The sequence below is a fragment of the Vipera ursinii genome (genome assembly GCF_947247035.1).
Source record: "Vipera ursinii genome assembly, chromosome: W".
NCBI classification, from domain to species: domain Eukaryota; kingdom Metazoa; phylum Chordata; class Lepidosauria; order Squamata; family Viperidae; genus Vipera; species Vipera ursinii.
Genome location: NC_139522.1, coordinates 18,737,969 through 18,762,699, shown reverse-complemented (window position 1 = coordinate 18,762,699; position 24,731 = coordinate 18,737,969). Strand labels below are relative to the sequence as shown.

The window sequence follows — 24,731 nt, the reverse complement described above, 5'->3', positions numbered from 1 at the left end:
CCTTCCTGATGCCTATTGTTGTGATTCAGCGTCAGCCTGTGATACCGGCAGCTGAGTCTGATGATTCTGAAAAGGAGGAGGAGGAGGGGTTTGGAGAGCCTTTGGTGACAGAGGGAGGCTCTGATGCACTGCAGGACTCTCAGCCTGGCCCCTCCCATCATGTTTCTCATCAGACTCAGCCATGTGAGCATGAGGTATTGGACATAGATGATTCACAGCTGGATCTATTCAGGGACGCTAGGAGCAGGAGGCAAACCAGCAGAGTAGAACAGAGAAAGGCCATGAGGCAACTCGGTGAGAGGAGAAGACAATGAGAAGCCACACCTTGGGAATGCTGATAAAAGGGGAAGGTGTGGGAGGTGCTGGTTGCTGAAGGCAACCGTTTGAAGATCTTCTGCTAGAGTCCTGGTCTGTTATTCCTGTTTAACTCTTGTTTGAACTTTTGGTTTAACTGTCAGGACCCACTCCAATCCACGTCTTAGGAAAATAACGAACTCTTGGAGCCAGGTGTTGTCCAAAAGGGATTTTTACTATGACATGATCGGTTGTGGAAGTACAAGACAGGATCTGGCATTGTTTTACATTTTAACACTATATAAAGGATTCCCGTTTCAACCCCCTCCCTTCAACCCCATTTGGTCAGACTCACATTAATTAAATTTAGGTGTCAAGCTCTTTCATGGGAAAGGGTAATCTTCTAGTGCTTTTATTGCTATTGCTTTCTTCCTTTCAGTTTCAAATGGAGATACAACCCAGATCCCTTCTTCCCTAACCCTCCCCGTTGTTGTCCCCAGTTCAAAAGGTTTTCCTTGGTCTTTGAAGATAACCTAAGGCAGGCTGAATAAACAACTTCTCCTTCCTCCTCAGAAGGTGGCAGAATCCAGGGAGAGGCACAATATTTTAAACATACATTTATGAATGATCTTAGAATGCAGAAAGTAAACAGCAAGCTTGGATTTATGTTAAAGCAGGCAGAGACTCTGGTGGCCAAACTGAAACGTTTATACTGTCTGCAAATTTAAACTGCATGTGAAGCTGTATATACAGAGAAAGATATTGATTCACACTTATGACAAGCCATGAAAGCATCTTTATATGGAAAAAGAAAAAAAACAAGTGATTTAGCTAACAATCCTAAAATATATGTTTTGAATCTCCAGAAGGGAGATTATTCAGCAAGCCTACACTTAAGTTACCTACAACTGAAGGCCTAAAGCAAAGCAATCCTACCCAGTCCCGCTAGCTCTAAACAAAGGAACAAGGAGCAAATTAACCTTCATTAATGGCACAGTTTACAGCCCACGGTTGACACTCTTAACATGCAAAGGCAGTTCCTTAAGAGCTCCAGACCAGCTTACAACTTGTGGTCCTAAGAAGAAACAATTTGGCTGACCTTGTGTCCAAGTGAAGGCTAGGGGCAATAACAGGCTTGTATTTACTCATGCAGAACAGCACACTCCCCAGTGGCTGATCTGCAAATAACAGGCTTGCTTCCAAACAGCGACCTCTAGTGGTCAAACTGCATGTGAAGCTGTATATACAGAGAAAGATATTGATTCACACTTATGACAAGCCATGAAAGCATCTTTATATTGAAAAAGAAAAAAACAAGTGATTTAGCTAACAATCCTAAAATATATGTTTTGAATCTCCAGAAGGGAGATTATTCAGCAAGCCTACACTTAAGTTACCTACAACTGAAGGCCTAAAGCAAAGCAATCCTACCCAGTCCCGCTAGCTCTAAACAAAGGAACAAGGAGCAAATTAACCTTCGTTAATGGCACAGTTTACAGCCCACGGTTGACGCTCTTAACATGCAAAGGCAGTTCCTTAAGAGCTCCAGACCAGCTTACAACTTGTGGTCCTAAGAAGAAACAATTTGGCTGACCTTGTGTCCAAGTGAAGGCTAGGGGCAATAACAGGCTTGTATTTACTCATGCAGAACAGCACACTCCCCAGTGGCTGATCTGCAAATAACAGGCTTGCTTCCAAACAGCGACCTCTAGTGGTCAAACTGCATGTGAAGCTGTATATACAGAGAAAGATATTGATTCACACTTATGACAAGCCATGAAAGCATCTTTATATTGAAAAAGAAAAAAACAAGTGATTTAGCTAACAATCCTAAAATATATGTTTTGAATCTCCAGAAGGGAGATTATTCAGCAAGCCTACACTTAAGTTACCTACAACTGAAGGCCTAAAGCAAAGCAATCCTACCCAGTCCCGCTAGCTCTAAACAAAGGAACAAGGAGCAAATTAACCTTCGTTAATGGCACAGTTTACAGCCCACGGTTGACACTCTTAACATGCAAAGGCAGTTCCTTAAGAGCTCCAGACCAGCTTACAACTTGTGGTCCTAAGAAGAAACAATTTGGCTGACCTTGTGTCCAAGTGAAGGCTAGGGGCAATAACAGGCTTGTATTTACTCATGCAGAACAGCACACTCCCCAGTGGCTGATCTGCAAATAACAGGCTTGCTTCCAAACAGCGACCTCTAGTGGTCAAAGGGTGAACTTCCCTGAAGTCTCTAACCACGCAGAAGGCGTCCCCTGATGGTCAAAGAGCGAAGTTCACCGAATTAGTTAAAAATACCTAGGAAGTTTTCTTTTTTTTTTATTGAAAAGTTTTAACATACAGTTTATCTTTAACAGTCCCCCCTCCCCCTCCCCTCTCCCTCCCTCCCTACCCCTCCCCCCTCCCCCCCGACTTCCCAGAGCTAAATACAAGGTATAGAAAAAAAACAATCATAAACAACCATATACTAACAACCATAAACTCTAAAATCCATCACTCTCTAGCTTGTATAGGATAATACAAACCTTAATGATATTAAATATATATAGAGAAAAAAAAGAAAAAGAAAGAAATAAAGAAAGAAAAAGAGAAGGAAGACTTATTCAAATGCTACATGAAACTTCTTAACCCTATATTTGTTCTGGATATACTCTATCCATTTTCTCCATTCCATAATATAACGTTCTTGTGAGTGATCTTTCAAATAAGCCGAAATCTTTGCCATCTCTGCCAGGTCGGAAACCTTTAAAGTCCATTCTTCTATGGTCGGCAGTTCCTCTTTCTTCCAATATTGACCTATTAAAAGTCTTGCTGCCGTAATTAAATTCAACATCAACTTAGTGTCCACAACCGTAACATCTGTGATTATTCCCAACAAGAAGAGTTGCGGACAAAACTTTATCCTTTGCTTGAAAATCTTCTGCATATTCCACCAAATTTTTATCCAGAAGGCCTTAACCTTTTTACAAGTCCACCATACATGAAAATATGTTGCATCTTCATCACCACACCTCCAACATTTTGGTTGATAATTCGGATACATACTTGCAAGCTTTTTAGGATCTAAATGCCATCTATAAAACATTTTATAAAAGTTCTCTCTTAGATTTTGAGCTTGTGTAAATTTTACGTTCCTCACCCAAATCTTTTCCCACGTGTCCATTGTAATAACTTCTTGAATATTTTGGGCCCATTTTATCATACAATCCTTAACAAGTTCTGTTTCTGAGTCAATCTCTATCAATGCAAGATATATCCGTTTAATATGTGCTGGACCCTGATTTCTAATTTGCTTTATCAGATTTTCATCAGTCATCGTAAAACCATTTTTTTGATCTTCTTTCCACCTGGCCCGTAGCTGAGTATATTGAAACCAATTCTGAACAATCTTCTCATCTCGCAAGAGACTATATGGTTTCAAACACCAGACATTTCTTTCCAAGCTTAGAATCTCCTTGTACGTAGTCACATAATGTTTAAAACCAGCATGTATATTTTCTATTGCGTGTTTTGGAATTGCCCACAATGGTATCTTACAGTCTAACTTATGTCTGTACTTCTTCCAAACTCTCAACAATGCCTGTCTTAAAATATGCACTCTAAACATATTATCTACCTTCTTATCATACAACAAATAAGCATGAATACCTAGGAAGTTTTCTGTATCTATCCTAGGCATGGCAGAGTGCCCCATTGATTCAGAAGAGCTGGTTCGACCAGACAACCCTGATTTGTACAAAGATCCTGCTGTAAAACCCGAGCGTACAATAAGACAAACCCAGAAACTCAGGGAAAATTATGAGGCAATTAGAGATGAATTTTCCAGTAATCTGTCAGAACTATGGGACAGAACTGCATACTGCATGTCAGTTTTGCTGAGCCTTAAGGATAATCCTGTTGAATTAAGAGGCTCTATAGGTCGTCTATCTGCAGCATATGAAAGTTACCAGCGGCTGTCTGCAAAATACACAGGTTTTTTGAATGACTCTAATGTAGATGATTCCCCAGCAGAACTAACCAATATTGATGAACTAAACCAGCAAAGAGATCTCCTAGTGCAAGATGCAAAGAATAAGGCAGAAATCCGTATTGCTGAACTGCAGGAGACCAGATCCCATAGATCCACATCAACTAAAGTCACAGAACGTTCTGCTAGATCCTCTTGCTCCAGGGCTTCAACGATACATAACAAGCTAGTAGAGGCCCGTGCGCTTGCAGAAGAAAAGAAAGTGTAAGTTTCCTTTGCCAGGAAGGAAGCTGAAATAGAAGCCCAAAGCAAAGCCCGCCAAGCAGAGGAGGAAGCCCGCCAAGCAGAGGAGGTGCTGGTTGCTGAAGGAAACCATTTGAAGATCTTCTGCTAGAGTCCTGGTCTGTTATACCTGTTTAACTCTTGTTTGAACTTTTGATTTCTTTGTAAATAAATTTGGTTGGGTTTTTCCAGCCTGTTGACTATAAAAAGGGGTTGTCCCTGACATTCAAACAGGGCCGGTCGTAGGCGGGAACAGAACAGTTTGCCTTCAGCCTCCCACCCCTTACTATCATGGAGCAGCTACGTGCTGAGAATGCCCAGCTCACCCAGCAACTCGCTTTGTTGGCAGCTCAGGTGGCTCAATTACAAGCACAGATCCATGCTGCACCACCACCACCACCACCACCATCACCACCACCCAGGAGAAAATGCCAAGTTGCGATGCCGGATAAATTTAATGGCAATCCAGATATGTTTCCTGCTTTCCTGGGACAATGCCAGCTATTTATCATCGTGGGAGCAGCTGATTTCCCCACTGACCGGGATAAGGTGGGGTTTGTGTTAAGCCTTCTCTCTGGTGATGCAGCTCGTTGGGGCACACCCCTGCTGGCCCAACCTAGTCCACTGTTGGACAACTTTGTGGGGTTTTGTAATCATATGAGTCTGATGTATGAGGACCCCATAAAGACGCAGACTGCTACCCGATGCCTGAAAGCTCTGAGGCAAGGTCAATGCCCCCTACAGGGCTATATCAGCGGTTTTTGGCTGCTTAGCCAGGATTCAGCCTGGAATGAGGCTGCGCTTGTGGACGCTTTCCAGGATGGATTGTCGGAGATGTTGGATGAGCTAGCCCTTGTTGATATTCCCTCAGACCTCAATGGGCTGATCCATCTTTGTCTGCGGATCGACGTTCGGCTGAAGCAGCAAAGGAGTCGCCGTGCCACCCCACAGACCCCTGCGGCCCCTGTTGTGCGTGAGACCCTGGTTAAGATGGAGGAGCCAATGGAGCTAGGTGCTGCCAGGACTCGTCTATCGGTGGCAGAAATGAAGAGGCGATTGTTGTGATTCAGGGTCAGCCTGTGGGTTCGGCAGTTGGGTCGGACGACTCAGAGGAGGAGGGGGGTGTTGAAGACCTTGCTGATGATAGCCCTCAGGCAGGCCCCTCCCACTTGGTCACCATGGAGACCCAGCTGTGTGAGCCTGACAGTGTGGATGAAGATGACCCACAGCTGGCCCTGTTCAAGGACGCCCGACGCAGGAGGCAGTCAAGTAGGAGTAAACAGAGGAAGGCAATGGGGCTTCTCGGAAGGAGGGAGAGAGAAGCCACGCCCTGAACTCTTTATAAAGGACTTGTGTGGGGAGGGCTGGTTTGCTGAAAGCAACCGCTCAGATAGTGTTTCAAAGCTCCTGTATCTTGGTTCGTGTCTTGTTTGTTTTTGTAATAAATTTGGCAGACGTCATTCCAGCCTCTTGCTGTTTGTAAAGGGGCTGCCTTTTCTGCAAGGCCGGTAGCAGGCTGGTACAGAACAGTTTGCTTTCAGCCTCCCACCCCTTACTAATATTATGGAGCAGCTACGTGCTGAGAATGCCCAGCTCACCCAGCAACTCACTTTGCTGGCAGCTCAGGTGGCTCAACTGCAAGCTCAGGTTCATGCTGCACCCCCACCATCACCCCCACCCAGGAGAAAATGCCAAGTTGCAATGCCGGATAAATTTACAGGCACTCCAGAACTGTTTCCTGCTGTCCTGGGACAATGCCAGCTCTTTATCAGCGTGAGAGCAGCTGATTTCCCCACTGACCGGGATAAGGTGGGGTTTGTGTTAAGCCTTCTTTCGGGTGATGCAGCTCGTTGGGGCACGCCTCCGCTGGCTCAACCTAGCCCATTGTTGGACAACTTTGTGGGGTTTTGTGATCATATGCGTCTGATGTATGAGGACCCTATTAAGACGCAGACTGCTACTCGACGCCTGAAAGCTCTGAGGCAGGGTCAACGCCCCCTACAGGGCTATATCAGCGATTTTCGGCTGTTTAGCCAGGATTCTGCCTGGAATGAGGCTGCGCTTGTGGATGCCTTCCAGGATGGATTGTCGGAGGAGATGTTGGATGAGCTGGCCCGTGTGGATATTCCCTCAGACCTGAATGGGCTGATCCATCTCTGCCTGCGGATCGATGCTCGGTTGCAGCAGTGAAGGAGTCACCGTGCCACCCCCCCAGACCCCTGCAGCCCCTGTTGTGCGTGAGCCCCCAGTTCAAAGGGAGGAGCCAATGGAGCTGGGTGCCGCCAGGTCTCGTCTATCGGTGACTGAAATGAACAGACGACGATCGGGGGGGGGTTGTGTTTTTACTGTGGAAACCCTGGGCATTTGGCTGCTTTTTGCCCAAAGAAGCGACAGCGGGCATCAGTGACCGAGCCTGCCCCGAGAAAGTCCCCTACTTTTCTGTCGGGAAACGCCCCGAGCCTGATCTAGACGGTGTGATAGATTGGGCGTCCCACAACAACACTGAGCGACGTCTTTCCGATGCTGCCTGTGGACCTCCACGGCATCTGATTTTGGAGGCACGTCTGATCCTTCCTGGCAAGCCAGAGGGGATTCCAGTCCATGCCTTAATTGACTCTGGGGCCACCACAAATTTTATGGACTCAGCATTTGTGGCCAAATGGGCTGTTCCCCAGTGCCTGGTGGATCCGCCCATGTTAGTGGAGACTATCGATGGTCGAGTGCTCCTGTCTGGGCCAATTACAGCTGCCACGCAACCATTATGTATGGCCATCAGTTCCCATGTGGAGGCCATCCAGTTCTATATCACCTCAGATCTGCATTTCCCCGTGGTCTTGGGACTGGCGTGGCTACGGGCGCATGACCCACAGATCTATTGGTCACAGAACTTGATCACCTTCCCAAGCTTGCAGTGCGTGGACCACTCCCGCCATATCTGTGCCGGCCAGGTGGAGGGTTCCCCAGGGGTTTCCTTGCCTCCCAAACTGTCCGACTTTGCTGATGCGCCTCTCCCAGTGGGGCGTTTGTACTCCATGTCGGACCCCGAGTTGGCTGCATTGCGGGACTTTCTGGAGAAGAATTTGGCTCGTGGTTTCATCCAGCCCTCGTCCTCGCCAGTGTCTGCACCCGTGCTCTTCGTCAAAAAGAAGTCGGGCGAATTGAGGCTTTGCTGCGATTATAGGAAACTCAACGCCATCACGGTGCGCAATCGTTACCCGCTGCCCCTCATCCCCGAACTCTTGGACCGACTCCGGGAGGCTAAGATCTTCACGAAACTGGACCTGCGTGGAGCTTACAACCTCGTCAGGGTTCGGCCGGGTGATGAGTGGAAGACGGCGTTTGGTACTCGCTATGGACATTTTGAGTACACGGTGATGCCGTTTGGCCTGACCAATGCCCCCGCCGTGTTTCAGCATTTCATGAATGACATTTTCCGGGATTTGTTGGATCAGTTTGTCGTGATCTATTTGGATGACATCCTGATCTACTCCCCGTCGCGTGAGGTGCACCATCAGCATCTCCATCAGGTCCTGCAGCGACTCCGAGAACATCGGCTGTTTGCCAAGTTGGAGAAGTGCCAGTTCTACCGGGTGACCATCGATTTCCTGGGTCACCGCATTTCTCCTGAGGGCATAGCCATGGAGCCGAGTAAGGTTGAGTCTTTGCAGAGTTGGCAACCCCCGCGTCGCGTGAAGGATGTTCAGCGACTTCTTGGGTTTGCCAACTATTACCGAACTTTTATCCCTGGGTTTGCTGCCTTGACAGCCCCCCTCACCCGGCTCCTGCAGAAGAAGACTCGGTTCCAGTGGAACGCTCCAGAACAACAGGCTTTCCAGACTTTGAAGGAAGCCTTCATGAAGGAGCCCATCTTGAAGCATCCTGACCCGCAACGGCCATTTGTCGTGGAGGCGGACGCTTCCGACATTGCCATTGGGGCGGTGTTACTCCAGGCAACGACGCCCAGCGGTACCCTCTTCCCTTGCGCGTACCATTCACGAAAACCGAACCCTTCGGAGCGCAATTATACAATCTGGGAGAAGGAGCTGCTGGCCATCAAAGTGGCGTTCGAGGCCTGGAGGCATCATCTGGAGGGAGCGCGGCATCAAATCGAGGTCCGGACGGACCATAAGAATTTGGAAAGCCTGCAGACCGCTCGGAATTTGAACCAACGCCAGATCCGGTGGTCTCTTTTCTTTGCGAGGTTTGACTTCCGGGTTCGGTACATACCTAGCGGGCACAATCAAAGAGCGGATGCTCTGTCCAGGAAGCCCGAATATTCCCGAGTGGAAGACAAGCTTCTGCCTAGGACAGTGATCCCCGTCGAGTCTTTTGCTGCGGTGCGGGAGCCGGTTGATATACGGGCTCGGATCCGGGAGGCACAGCAGCAGGAGGTGTGGGTGGCTCAGCGGAAGGAGGAGGTGGGGCCAGACTCTCCTTGGACGGTCACGGATGGACTCTTGTATTATCGTGACCGGCTCTACGTTCCGGGAGGGCCACTCAGGGGACTCATCCTCAGCCAGTGTCACGATAACCCGGCGGCGGGGCATTTTGGCCTGTTCAAGACCCTGAACCTGGTCTCCCGTACCTTCTGGTGGCCCCGAGTCTGACACGACGTCCAGTCCTATGTCACTTTCTGCATCCCATGCAGGCAGGCCAAGTCAGCGACAGGGGCCCCGCCTGGATTACTGCAGCCCTTGCCGACACCCAAAAGACCCTGGGGGGCTGTGTCCATGGACTTTCTGATGTATTTACCCCCGTCTTCTGGTTTTACGACGGTGTTCGTGGTGATGGACATGCTGACCAAGATGGCGCATTTCATCCCATGTCGTGGGTTACTGTCAGCCCGCGCCACTTGTATGTTCATCCAGCAGGTGTTTTGGCTGCACGGCCTCCCTGATAGAGTCGTATCTGATAGAGGGGCCCAGTTTACAGCCTGTTTCTGGCAGGAGTTGATGCAGGCATTGGATGTCAAGATTTGCCTCTCGTCCACGCGTCATCCCCAAACTGACGGGGGGATAGAGGTCATCTGAATTTTAGAGCAATATCTGTGCTGCTATGTCAGTCAGCAGTAAAACAATTGGGTGGACTATCTGGCCATAGCTGAGTTTGCATTCAACAAATTGCAGCACACCTCCACCGTTCTTGGCCAATGTGGGATATCACCCCCAATTTTTCCCCCTTTCCCTGTTAGACTCACCAGAGCCAGCAGCGAACGACTATATGGCAGAGTTACAGGCGATCCATCGATTAGTGCGGTGACAGAGAAGACCAAGGCCGATTACAAAAGATTTGCTGATCGGTCGAGGTGGGATACGCCTCCACTATCAGTGGGAGATCGGGTCTGGCTGTCCACCAGGAACCTACTGTCAACCCAGCCAGCTAAGACGTTAGACCACCGATATTTAGGACTGTTCCCAATCGAGGCTGTCATGAATCTGGTTGCCTATCGTTTAACTCTACCACGTTCCCTGCGTGTGCATCCGGAGTTTCATCAGACTCTGTTGGTCCCCGAGCAACTGGCGTGTCCACTCTGCCAAGCAGAACCTCCCCCACCGGAACATTGTGACGAAGACAGCACCCCCGAGTACGAGGTCGCCAGCATTCGGGATTCCCATTGGCTGAAAGGTTGTTTCCAGTACCTGATTGAATGGAAAGGCTACGGAGTAGAGGAGTTCACCTGGGAAGATGCGACCATCGTTCATGCTCCTGCTTTGGTGTCTGCCTTCCATGTACAATTCCCATCCCGACCGCATCTGGATCGGCAGACCCAGGGGAAGGGCCCTGCAGTGCGGGATAGTGTTGTGATTCAGCGTCAGCCTTTGATACCGGCAGCTGAGTCTGATGATTCTGAAGAGGAGGAGAAGGAGGGGTTTGGAGAGCCTTTGGTGTCATGTTCCTCATCAGACTCAGCCGTGTGAGCACGAGGTATTGGACATAGATGATTCACAGGTGGATCTATTCAGGGACAGTAGGAGCAGGAGGCAATCCAGCTGAGTAGAACAGAGAAAGGCTATGAGGCAACTTGGTGAGAGGAGGAGAAGGCAATGAGAAGCCACACATTGGGACTGCTGATAAAAAGGGAAGGTGTGGGAGGTGCTGGTTGCTGAAGGCAACCATTTGAAGATCTTCTGCTAGACTCCTGGTCTGTTATTTCTGTTTAACTCTTGTTTGAACTTTTGGTTTAACTCTTGTTTGAACATCATTATTGTCATCTAACTATCCATTTGGTTTTATCGCCCTATGCAGTTTTTATTATGCTATGGCCCATATTCGGTACTCTAGCACGGACATGTATGCTTTCAGGGGGGCTCCTCCCTCCTGGATACGACCTGTTGCCATGTCCCTCACTTCCCTTAAGGACGGGCCCAATTGTTGGGACCCCGAGAGGTGGTTGGGCTTAGATAGGGGCCTCTGGTGGAAATGTATTAAGAGGCCCCTGGTATGTTTTTAGCCGGTTATTTTAAAGGGTTAGGGAGGGGGGAGAATGGTAGGGTGGGGAGGGAATCAGGCTGTGTTTCACCAACCGGCTTTCAGTCTGGGCCTATAACAGTTCCCGGTGAGATGGGGTTGGGGGTATGGACTTTTGGTTCCACTTGTACTGGGGTGGGGTTGCAAATCCCCACGACGATTGGGAATGGCAGCAGGCGGTTACACAGAGGGCCGTATCAACATTTGGGATCGCGCCTTCAAGCGGTGGCGTGCTCCGACCCTCCGGTTGGCACCCTTTTATCCGGGGGTGAGGGGGATCAGGACCCTGAGCTCAGGCTTGTGTATTTTAATGCCAGATCCGTTGTGAACAAGGCTCCCCTCGTCTGGGATTTGATCGAGGAGGAACACGCGGATCTGGCATGCATTACAGAGACCTGGTTGGGCCCAGAGGGCGGTGTCCCTCTGATTGAGTTGTGCCCTCTGGGTTTCTGTGTGCTGCACCGGCTGCGGGCTCAGGGTAGGGGCGGTGGGGGGGCGGTGGTTATTCAGGAGACCTTATGTCCGCGGGAGACCACTGTTGTACAGATAGGCGGGAGTGAGTCCCTCCTCCTGAGATGTGCCCCTCGGGCTCAGCTGGGCCTGTTGCTAACATACCTGGCGCCTAGCTGTGTGGCAAAGGGTTTGCCCGAGCTGCTCGACACCCTCTCAGGGTTGACGGTGAAGTTTCCCAGACTCATAGTTCTGGGCGACTTCAACCTGCCTTCCCTGGAAGGGTCGTCAGAGTTAGCCCGGGAGTTCATGGCCTCCATGATGGCCATGGACCTGACCCAAGTAATTCAGGGTCCGACTCATGGGGGGGTGTCACACTCTCGACCTGGTTTTCTTATCTGGACAATGGTTGGATGATCTGGGAGGGGGCTTACCAACTGTTGTCCCCCGAACCAACCCAGTGATGCCCTTGCCGTGATGTCCCGTTGCCTGGAGGTGGTCCGGGTTTGGATGGGGAGAAACAGGCTTCGCCTCAATCCTGCCAAGACTGAGTGGCTGTTCATACCGGCATCTCGGACTGACCAGCTTTTTCCATCATTAACAATAGGGGGTGAGGTGTTACCCCCCGTTGATAGGGCTCACAACTTGGGCGTCCTCCTGGATTCACGGCTCAGTTTTGAAGATCATATAGGAGCCGTGACCAGGGGGTCTTTTGCCCAGGTTTGCCTGGTGTGCCAGTTGCGGCCCTATCTGGACCGAGATGCCCTACACACAGTCACTCATGCACTCGTGACCTCCCGGTTAGACTACTGCAATGCACTCTACATGGGGCTGCCCTTGAGGACCACTCGGAGGCTTCAACTGGTGCAGAATGCAGCCGCGCGAGTTGTGATGGGAGCTTCCCGATACTCCCGTGTAAAACCTCTTCTCCACGAGCTGCATTGGCTTCCGGTTGCCCTCCAGGTGAGATTCAAGGTGCTGGTAATGACCTACAAAGCCCTAAATGGCTTGGGTCCGGACTATCTAAGGGAACACCTGCTGCCGGCATCATCTTCCCATCGTTCTGTGCACTCCCACAGGGAGGGCCTTCTCAGGGTATCGCCGGTAAATGAATGCCGGCGGGTTATTCCCAGGGAAAGGGCGTTCTCTGTGGGTGCGCCTGCCCTATGGAACCAACTACCTACGGAACTTAGGACTGCCCCTGACCTTCACTCATTTTGCCGGGACCTGAAAACTTGGCTCTTCGAGCTGTTTGGCCCAGACTGAGGGGTTTTTATTTTAATTGGGTTTTAGATTTACTTTTGGGGCTTGAATTTAATTAATTGTTTTAATTGATCTTAATTTTTGTATTTCATGGTTTTAACTGCACTGTAAACCGCCCTGAGTCCTACGGGAATAGGGCGGTATAGAAATTCAATAAATAAATAAATAAATAAATAAATAAATAAATAAATAAATAAATAAATAAACTTTTGATTTCTTTGTAAATAAATTTGGTTGGGTTTTTCCAGCCTGTTGACTATAAAAAGGGGTTGTCCCTGACATTCAAACAGGGCCAGTCGTAGGCTGGAACAGAACACCTATGCAGCAGATATTTTCTCTTTGCACCCTGATAGATTAGCATCTGTTGCTGCTGTAAGGTCCTGCCTCGACTACTCCTTCCAAGAAAGCAGAACTCTTGAAACAGGCATTGTTTCAAAAGGAACTTTTATTGAGAGATAGTGATAGTAAGAGAGCAAAGCAGGATCTAAATTTTTCTCATGTGAATTGCTACATTAAAACTTTCATTTCACAAAACCCCACCCCAGAGTCCAACTGTCCAGTTCACATCCAGCCAATCCACATGTGCAACGGACTGGAGATAAGGCAGATGGCCCCTGGCACTTTCTATTCCCCTTTTCACACCAAAAGAAATACATCAAAGTTGAGGAAGAACAAAGTAGAGGAAGTACAGCCACAAGCCCCCCTCCCAGCAGAGAAAAACCTCCCCCCTCCCACAAGAATGGCAGAGCCCCGAAAAGAAACATTGAAGGGGTTTCTGCCAGCTGCCTAGGATTGAACTCTCAGCCTCTCAGCCTCCTGAGTGTGAGGCAAGCGTCTTCACCTCATAGAATGCTCTATGGCATTCTCCACAATAAACCTGTGAAATAGATGGGCTGAGAGATAATGACTGGCCCAAAGTCACCCATGAGCTTCCATGGTTGAAGGTAGACTTGAACCTGGTGTCAACTCTACAATGAACCTGGCTGCAGCCATTTTTCTCCTCATTCTAGGTTGCCACGGAGAACGGAGGGGGGCTTGCCCAGGTGCTTCGCTAGTCAAAATAATCTGTCCCATGGGAACCAAGGTCATCTACTTCTACTGCTCCCACGATCAGGGAGTGGGAGTTGTAAAAAAAAACCCGCCAAATGAATATGTTGCAGAACATAGTTGATTGCATAGTTTTGTGGTTGGGACATTATACTTTGTAACTGGGTAATTTTTAGTTGGAAATTCAGACTTGGTTTCATTTTTGGTTGTGCCGATACTTTGTAACTAATAAACATGTTCTTTGAGGAATTTCCAAGCCTTGGAGTTCTGCTTTATTTCTCTCTGTCTGTTGGAACAATGACACCTGAGTCCCCTAGTTCTAGTCCATCCTATTAACCACTACACCACATTGGCTGTTACTAACTTGAACAGGGTGCCTGCTTAGGTGAAGGTAACCAGCACAGGATTAACAGAAAGTACTAGCCAATGTTCCTCAGGTTCCCAGGTAAGCCTTAAGGCAGGGATATGCAACTTTTCCCTGGGATTAAGGCTGTCCTTCACCTTTGAGATGCATGCTGAGCCACTTTCAAAACTAAACTGAAGGCGATTTCCTTTTAATTACAACTAAATATAATTTATACAATTCTTATCTAGTCATGTACATAATTATGTAAATAATTCTCTCATTAAGAATTACAATGTAGTAACAACTTTGGGAAGTCTATGAGGGGCACACCCAAGACCGAAAGCTCAAATAATTCACTTCTGCTTTAAGGCATAGAAAGCAAGAAGCAGATTTGCTCTCATTGCAGTAATGGACAGCTACAGGTATCACCAGAAATTTCATTTTCCTATTGTGGTTCAGCTTTAGGTGTGGTATCTAATGCTTAAAGCAATTAAACAGCAGATTTTAGACCAAAAGGTAATTCAACAAAGTACAATTCTGATTTATTTGTAATTGTTTCACTTCTGCCTTACAGTTAGCCATAACTCACAAAAAGAAATTTTAGGCGGTGGTGAGACCTCTCCTCAAGAAGCCTGCCTTGGACCCAGCTGTGTTAAACAACTTTCGTCCGGTCTCCAACCTTCGCTTTCTTGCGAAGGTTGTTGAGAGTGTGGTGGTGCATCAGTTCCCTCTGGTTCTGGATGAAGCGGATTATCTAGACCCGTCCCAATCGGGCTTCAGGCCCGGGTACAGCACGGAGACGGCATTGGTCGCTCTGGTGAATGATCTCTGGAGGGCTCGGGACAGAGGACATTCCTCTGTCCTAGTCCTATTAGACCTCTCGGCGGCTTTCGATACCATCGACCATGGTATCCTGCTGCGGCGTCTCAGGGGACTGGGAGTGGGAGGCACAGTTCTTCAGTGGTTCTCCTCCTATCTCCTGGGACGCTCGCAGTCGGTGTTGGCAGGAGGGCAGAGGTCGACCCCAAGGGCTCTCGTTTGTGGAGTTCCTCAGGGATCGGTCCTCTCGCCTCTCCTGTTTAACATCTACATGAAACCGCTGGGTGAGATCATTCGTGGTTTTGGAGTTGGGTATCATCAATACGCTGATGATACCCAACTTTTCATTTCGACCCCAAACCACCCCAGTGATGCCCTCGATGTGATGTCCCGTTGCCTGGAGGCGGTTCGGGTCTGGATGGGGAGGAACAGACTTCAGCTCAACCCTGACAAGACCGAGTGGCTGTACATTCCAGCATCCCGGGACATTGAAAATGTTCCATCTCTTTCTATGGGGGGGTGAGTTTTTACCCCCCGTGGATAGGGCTCGCAACTTGGGAGTCCTCCTAGATTCACGGCTTACTCTAAAAGATCACATAGTAGCCGTGACTAGGGGGGCTTTCGCTCAGGTTCACCTGGTGCGTCAGTTGCGGCCCTATCTGGACCAGGATGCCCTGTGTACGGTCACTCATGCGCTCGTGACCTCTCGTCTGGACTACTGCAATGTTCTTCACATGGGGCTTCCCTTGAAGACCACTCGGAGGCTCCAACTGGTACAGAATGCGGCCGCGAGAGTTGTCTTGGGAGTTTCCCGGTACTCCCATGTTACACCTTTGCTCCGCGAGCTGCATTGGTTACCAGTTGTCTTCCGGGTGAGGTTCAAGGTCTTGGTGATGGTTTTTAAGTCCTTACATGGTATGGGTCCGGAATACCTCAGGGACCACCTGCTGCCGGCGTCGACTTCCCTCCGCCCTGTGCGTTCCCACAGAGAGGGCCTCCTCAGGGTGCCTCCGGTCAGAGAATGCCGGCTGGTGGCCACCAGGGGGAGGGCCTTCTCTGTGGGCGCCCCGGCTTTATGGAACCTGTTAGAATATGTTGTTGAAAAAATGGTTTGATTTAACAGAGTATTATTAATACACAGTGGAAGTTGTACTGGGACTTTTAGGCAAACAGTAATGCACTAACACGAGTTTTATAACTTATTTTTACTCAGACAACAAAAAGAAACACAGTAAGAAATAGTCCAAGTATCAATCCAGTATCATGCACATAAAAGTCAGTCCATAAAAACATAGTATCAAAATACAAAAGCTGCTTACCAATATCAAAAACAATATACACTGTAGCAAGCAGTTGATTCTTGAGAGAATAAATATCAAGTTAGCAAACAAGAGAACAAGAGGTATCCAAACACTAACATCAAACACATATACAAGAGCAACTACGTGTAACATCTAACTCTCTTTTATGTGGAATAATTACAGCCACACCCTTAGGCCGTTTAACTCCTTAAAGGTGCTTTTACTCCATTATATAATATTGTCACCCAAATCAAGTTTAATCTCTAACAGAACCAACTGCCGGTTGAGCTCCGGACGGCACCGGATCTTCGCTCCTTCCGGAGCGAAATGGCTAAAGACCCATTTATTCGAACAAGCTGGCCTGGCCTGATGGGGGAACGTTAGGGTTTTAATGGGTTTTATATTGTGATTGTTTTAATTGGGCAATTATTTAATCCTTTTTTTAACTTTTGTATTTCTATTTATATGCCCTGTTCACCGCCCTGAGTCCTCCGGGAGAAGGGCGGTATATAAATTTAATAAACAATAATAATAATAATAATAATAATAATAATAATAATAATAATAATAATAATAATAATAATAATAATAATAACAACAACAACTACTTATTTTCAAAAACATAACTCCATTTTTTGGCACCTAATGAGATTCATGAGGAAAGGAAAAGACAATAACTTACATTTTCTTATCATCTTAATGCAATGGTCTTACATGGCTGGAAAAGGGTATTCTCTACAATAGGTTAAATAAAGATTCCATATATTCCCTATCCAATTGTGACTTGCCTTCTTCTTCTTCCATGTCTAGATCAAACTTTAAACTGTCAGAATAAAGTCACCTTCTTGGCTTTGTCATTGGCTACTTGCCTAGTGAGTTGAAATGTTTAATATATTTTATACATACCAATATTGGCTTTCCGAGAATAAGAAGAAAAGGTAAACAGGTTGCCAAAGTCTTGACTAGTTTTAACTTGGGAAACCACCGTATGATAAAAAGAGAATTTTATTAAGCAGTTTCCTCTGCTTAAAAAGGCAGCATTTTGTTTGATTTTGTGTAGTAGTGCAATACAAATATGGTAATACATGGATTAATCCATACAGGTGCTCTACACAACATACATAATAATACATAAAACACAAAATGAGTGACCAAATGTGAAAGTTATTTTTCATTATTATGTATTATCACATTTCAATAGACAAAAATGCACATACTCCAAGTAACAATATATATTTGTTTAAAAAGATAGATAAACATTCAGCATCTGTTGAAACTTAATATGCATAATATGTCCATGAATATACAGTACCTTAGCCTACAGACCCGCAACAATTTGCATTTTGTTAATCCTCATACTCCTAGAACCTAAATAAAATACTATCCCAAATGTATGACACTTACTCTGGAGAAGGCTTTGATTTGATTGGAGAGAAATCATAGTCATCCTTTTCAAGACTATCTGAGGGCACATAGTCATCTTCTCTGTCATTGATGTTTTTTTTCACTTCATCAAGATTATTATTATTGTTGGTATCTTCAGCAGCAGCATCTTCTTCTTCTGAGAAATCAAATGTGTATTTGGGCCTTTCAGCTGCAAAGACAGACACAACCACAAATCTTTCTATGTTAAACGTTATACTTTGTATTTCACACTATGAATATTTTAAGGAATTCTGTGAAAACAATAGTATTGCAACATATCAACATCTTGGGACAGTAAACACTGAGTAACTAATCAACTCTGTGATACAAACTTAAACAGGCCACCTTTCTGCAAAAATGAATGCACATTCAAAAGATAAAAACAGTGAATATGGCAATTACAGAAGGTTAGATACCTTTTGTTTGTTTTCCACTGTAAAATTGTTGTTAAGATACTGTCAATGCTGCTAACATCGAATGTTATTGCTTGACATGAGATGAAGAAAGTAGCTATTTCATATGTTAAACTTTTGTATTGTTTTAAGACTTGTGTATTGTTTTAGTTTAAAATTGGTGGGAGGGAAGAGTAGGAATGCACTTTGAAGACTAATAATAAGACTAATAATCTGACTAAAGAGAAAATAGATTTGATTAGATATGACTTATCTATTTTAGATCAAAAAGATTTGATGAACAAAATTCGGAAGTGTAGACAAATGCAATTTGAGTACGCCAATAAACCTGGCCGGTGGTTATCTTACAGATTAAGAAAAGAAACAGAATCTAGGAAGATTGAAATGCTTCGAGATTCCACAGGCAACTTGGTCAGTACGACAGAACAAAAAGCAAAGGTGGCACAAGAGTTTTACTCCTCCCTCTATAGCCAGGAAACTTACCAGGGAGATAAGGTCAGGAGCTATCTCCAGAATTTGCAGATTGAAGCAATCCCTGATTCTTGTAAAGAAATTCTAAATGCAGAAATTACTAGCGGGGAAATTGCAGTAGCTGTTAAGAAACAGGCAGGTGGTAAGACCCCAGGACTGGATGGAATCCCTAGTGAATTTTATAAAGAGATTTTTGATTCAATTAATTTACAAATGAAGGACCTATTCAATGAGGTCCTAATAGAATCAAAGATACCCCGGTCCTGGACAGAGGCCTATATTTCCCTAATCCCGAAACCTGATACTGATAGAACTTTGATCCAGAACTATAGACCAATCTCGCTCCTGAATGTGGACTATAAGATTTTTGCAACAATTTTAGCTGAGAGGCTTCGCGTGTTTCTGTCCCGTTTTATCCACCAAGACCAGAATGGTTTTTTTCCCCATAGGCACCCGAGGGATAACTTAAGAGTAGTATTGAATGCCTTAGAATACTATGAGACCCATCCAGACAAATCTATGGTAATGATTTTTTTGGATGCTCAAAAGGCTTTTGATAGAGTCAACTGGAACTTTATAATACAACAATTGGAAGTGATGGGCTTCGGTTCTCAATTTACAAAGGCAGTTCAAGCTATTTATGCTAAACAGTCGGCAAGGTTGCTGCTCAACGGATTAATATCAGAGGAGATACAGATTTGTAAGGGTTCCAGACAAGGATGCCCTCTTTCACCGCTGCTTTTTATTTTAACTCTGGAACCATTTCTTCAGACGATTAGACAGGATTCGGAAATTAAGGGCTTAACAGTAAAAGGGGAGGAATATAAACTTCAAGCATTTGCTGATGATTTGGTTTTTATATTAGAAGACCTTCTGAACTACAGGGCCAAAATTACTTGTAAAACTGGATAACTATGGAGAGGTAGCGGGATTAAAAATTAATAAGGATAAAACTAAAATGCTAACAAAAAATTTGTCCTATATTCAAAGGGAACAGATCCAAAATATTATGGGGATTAATTGTGTTAAAAAAATTTAAATATTTGGGTGTTTGGTTGACAAACAAGTGCTCCACCATCAAAGAGCTTAATTATTCAAAACTGTTAGTAGATACAGCGAATGACTTGGATAAATGGCGGCATATACAGATTTAGCTCTTGGGTAGAATTGCTGCGATAAAAGCTCATATCCTACCGAAATGGATCTTTTTATTCCAAATGGCTCCTGCAAGATTGGGGAATTTTTTTTTTAGGAAATTAGATCAAATTTTGGGTAAATTTATTTGGCGAGGGGAAAAAACCTTGTATAAAAAGGAAAATGTTGCAGGAGCATAAATCCAAAGGTGTCTTGGGGCTCCCTATGTGGGAGCTTTATTGCCAAGCCTCTTCCTTGGTTTGGATAAAAGATTGAGTGACCCTTTCAAGGAAACGTATTTTGATACTTGAAGGGTATGATTTGCAGCGAGGTTGGCATTCCTTTTTATGGCCACAGAAGGATAAGCAATCTAAGTATTTTATCACTCATTATGTTAGAGGAAATTTGCAAAGGGTTTGGGAGGCGGTTAAAAAACAAGTGTATACCCAGATCCCCAAATGGGTATCTCCGTTAGAAGCAGTGACCCTCCCGACTGTACACAGCATAGAGAGAAATTGGACTTACGGTGACTTGTTGGATTAAGGTGGGAGACTTAGATCCAGAGCTGATCTTCAAATTAGAGGATGCAATATAGATTGGTGGTCCTATGCCCAAATACAAACTAGAACTGCCAGAGACAAACAAGAGTATGGTATCACTCTTCAGCTACAAACAATCGATAAACTCCTTTTGGGTAGTCAAAGGAAATTTATCTCTAACGCATACAATCTTCTGCTGTCCAGCTTTATGGCGGAAGAGATTGTAAAAGACACAGTGATTGCCTGGGGGAGAAATATCGGGAGGACAATACAGCTTGATATGTGGCAGAACTTATGGAATAAGACTATGAAGCTGACTCTATCCTCCTCTTTTAAGGAAAATTTCTATAAAATGATCTACCGTTGGTATCTCCCCCCTGTTAGAATCGCTAAAATGTTTCCAGGATCTTCTGATAGATGCTGGAAATGTTGCTCGGCCAAGGGTACCTTCTTTCACCAATGGTGGAACTGTTTATATGCCAGACGATATTGGAGAAAAATTCAACTGTGGCTATTGGAAATAACAGGCATGAGTTTCCCTATGCAGCCAGACCTCTACTTATTGGGTATAAGACCAGACAATATCGACAAAAGAGATTGGTATATATTTGTTCATGTCTCAACAGTGGCGAGGATGGCCTTTGTCCAATTGTGGAAGGACCCAGACATACCCCCTGACCATTTGATAATAAACAAGATTCTCTGTTGTGCCAAGATGGACAGGTTAACATACATTTTAAAAGATAAACGTGAATCACTATATAATATAAGTTGGAACAAATGTATTGTATGGCTTAAAAGAAGGTTCAACTCAGGAGACGAGTGATGAGATCACCAACTTAATTGATCTGTGTAATTTACTAGGCTTACAAGGTTGACAAGATATGACCAATGGTAGTTTTGTTTTTCTTTTTATGATAAGGATATTCTATGCATTGGAAAGTTTAGCTGGGATGATATATTTTTTGTTAATAGGAGAGTAGATATAACTCAGTCTGTTTTGTTTGTTTTCCACGGTTTGTGTTACGTGATTATATGGTTTGTGTCTTTAAACCCCTTGTTCCTTTCCCTATGTATTATTCTGTTGTCATTCTTATTGTAAATAATTAATAAATATTATATATAAAAAAATAAAGAAGATAAGACTTTGGCAGTTCTTCTAACGGAAGGGAAGCTGATTCTTTAAATTAATTGGAGAATATGATTAATGACAAAATTAGAAAGGTGGAGAATTGTGTTTAATTATATTGTGCAAGGGGCGGAGATTTCAGATTCCAGCTTCCTTCGAGCAAGCATTTGCCGGTGTATTAGGCTAATAAAGGACTTTTTTTAATTTTAATTCCATTCATATCCCGCCCTTCTCCGAAGACTCAGGGCGGCTTACAAGCTTAGCAGTAGCCTTCATTCTATGTATATGCCTGCTTATTAGGGCTTTCACCCCCCCCCCAAGCGGCATTATTACAAAGTCAGCTTAATTGCCCCCAACAATCTGGGTCCTCATTTTACCTACCTCGGAAGGATGGAAGGCTGAGTCAACCTTGAGCCTGGTGGGATGCGAACCTGCAATAATTGCAGGCAGCTGGTGTTACTTAAGGAGGCATTAGCCCACTGCTCCACCAAGGCTCTTTTAAGGTAAACAATGCCTCAGAGTCACTTGAAAAGCCCATACATCAGAAACTTGACATCAAGCTGGAATCTCCACTACTTTTTAAACTAATTAGGGAGTCCCGACCTCCCGTCGCTGTCTCCAAGCTTCGGAGGCAGTCTGGCAAAGAGTTGGGGAAGATCCCATAATGGAAGGAGTAAAATTGCCTGAAGCCAGCTCCCCAGCACCAGCAGCCACCCCAGTGGGGGAAGGGCCAGCTAAGAAGCCGGCAAGGAAAGAGTTTCAGCAATCCTCCCAGCTGGGAGCTGGACCCAAAAAACCAGGAGAGTGGATTAAGCCCAGCAGAGACTCCAGGAGCCTCGGAGCAGCCAGGCCAGCTGAGATTGAATACTCGGGTGAGTGGAAAATCCTGTCTGCAGATCAGACTGCTTGCCAGATCCAGAAGGCCCCTGCAAAGCCCTCCAGATCCATAGAGACAGAGGACCCCAGCCTGGGGCCTCTGCAGCAATGGGAGTTTGGGGAGCCCCCACAAGTGGAAGGCCAACAACCTCTGAGCTTGCCCCAGCTAATAGAAGCCTTGCAACAGCTGGGAGTGGTGCAGAAGCCTGGAGATCAGGAGCTGGTGGGAGGACAACAGCAAGTGTGGCAGCAAGAGGACCCAGATGTGCAACTGTGCAACTCTGCAACTGTGCCCTGTTTAGGGTGACTCGCTCCCTCCTGAATCAGGAGGTGAGGGAGGATCCCTTGCAGGGTCGTGCCGAGGAGTTTAACCAGCATCTGTCGGACAAAATCGCTCGGATTCGGACCGGTCTGGACTCTGACTGGGTAGAGTCTGTCGAGCAGGACACGGGTGGTCTTGTCGATATCATCTGGGAGGAGTTTGATTCTGTGACTCCGGAGGAAGTGGACAGGATCATGGGGAGGCTGAGCACCACCACATGTTTATTGGACCCGTGCCCTTCCTGGCTGGTCTATGCAGCCCGGGAGAGGACACACAGCTGGTTCCAGGCAGTTATATCGGCTTCTTTGAGTGAGGGCAGCTTCCCCGCCGTCTTGAAAGAGGCGGTGGTGAGGCCTCTCCTCAAGAAGCCTGCCTTGGACCCAGCTGTATTGAACAACTTTCGTCCTGTCTCCAACCTTCGCTTTCTTGCGAAGGTTGTTGAGAGTGTGGTGGCACATCAGCTCCCTCTGGTCCTGGATGAAGCGGATTATCTAGACCCGTACCAATCGGGTTTCAGGCCCGGGTACAGCACGGAGACGGCATTGGTCGCGCTGGTGAATGATCTCTGGAGGGCCCGGGACAGGGGGCATTCCTCTGTTCTGGTCCTATTAGACCTCTCAGCGGCTTTCGATACCATCGACCATGGTATCTTGCTGCGGCGTCTCGGGGGATTGGGAGTGGGAGGCACGGTTTTACAGTGGTTCTCCTCCTATCTCCAGGGACGCTCGCAGTCGGTGTTGGCAGGAGGGCAGAGGTCGACCGCGAGGTCTCTCATTTGTGGAGTTCCTCAGGGGTCGGTCCTCTCGCCTCTCCTGTTCAACATCTATATGAAACCGCTGGGTGAGATCATTCGTGGTTTTGGAGTTGGGTATCATCAGTATGCTGATGATACCCAGCTTTTCTTTTCAACCCCAAACCACCCCAGTGATGCCCTCACCGTGATGTCCCGTTGCCTGGAGGCGGTTCGGGTCTGGATGGGGAGGAACAGACTTCAACTCAACCCCGACAAGACCGAGTGGCTTTGCATACCTTCATCCCGGGTTTATTCGGACATTCCACCTCTCGCTATGGGGGGCGAATTATTACCCCCTGTAGATAGGGCTCGCAACTTGGGAGTCCTCCTAGATTCACGGCTCACCCTGGAAGACCACATAGGAGCTGTGACTAGGGGGGCTTTCGCCCAGGTTCGCCTGGTGCGCCAGTTGCGGCCCTATCTAAGCCGGGATGATCTATGCACGGTCACTCACGCGCTCGTGACCTCTCGACTAGACTACTGCAACGCTCTCTACATGGGGCTGCCCTTGAGGACCACCCGGAAGCTCCAACTGGCACAGAATGCAGCCGCGAGAGTTGTGTTGGGAGTTTCCCGATACTCCCATGTCACACCTCTGCTCCATGAGCTGCATTGGTTGCCAGTTGTCTTCCGGGTGAGATTCAAGGTACTAGTTATGGTATTTAAAGCCCTACATGGCAGGGGTCCGGAGTACCTTAGGGAACACCTGCTGCCGGCGTCAACTTCCCTCCGCCCTGTGCGTTCCCACAGAGAGGGCCTCCTCAGGGTGCCACCGGTCAGAGAATGTAGATTGGTGGCCCCCAGGGGGAGATCTTTCTCTGTGGGCGCCCCGGAGCTATGGAACCAGTTACCGGTTGAGCTCCGGACGGCGCCCAATCTTCGCTCCTTTCGCCGCGATCTGAAAACATACCTGTTCGAACAAGCTGGCCTGGCCTGAGGGGGGATTGGTGGGGTTTTTTATTATCATTTTATTGGGGTTTTATTAATGTATTTATTGTTTTTATGGGCATGTATTTAATTACTTTTTAATTTTTGTAACTTTGTGTTTTATTCTTGCCCTGTACACCGCCCTGAGTCCTTCGGGAGAAGGGCGGTATAGAAATATTAATAAATTAAATTAAATTAAATTAAATTAAATTAACCCCTGAACGTACAGCAGGGCCAGAGGGGCCAGCAGCAGGGGGGGCCTGGCAGCCATTAAATCAACAACCAGGAGGGGGCCAGCACCAATGGGGGCCCCAGCAGCCGTTGAACCAACAACTAGGGTGGGGCCAGCAGCAGTGGGGGCCCCAGCAACCAATGATGAGCCCACCCTTCAGAACAACCTTCGATGGGAACCCAGAGAAACTGACTTTTTTCCTCAACCAAGTACGCTCTCACATGAATCGC

The 24,731-nt window shown here is 46.6% G+C and overlaps 1 protein-coding gene across 1 annotated transcript in view; it reads right to left on the bottom strand.

Annotated features, from left to right (window-relative positions):
• LOC310648218 (DNA topoisomerase 2-beta-like) overlaps window positions 1-24,731 on the bottom strand; it is a gene marked incomplete at both ends in the record, with an annotated part of 347,379 nt that overhangs the window by 2,014 nt on the left and 320,634 nt on the right. The window contains 2 exon segments of the mRNA XM_083375966.1: window positions 17,147-17,226; window positions 17,645-17,834. Of these exon segments, the coding sequence (XP_083232092.1) occupies window positions 17,147-17,226; window positions 17,645-17,834 (270 nt within the window).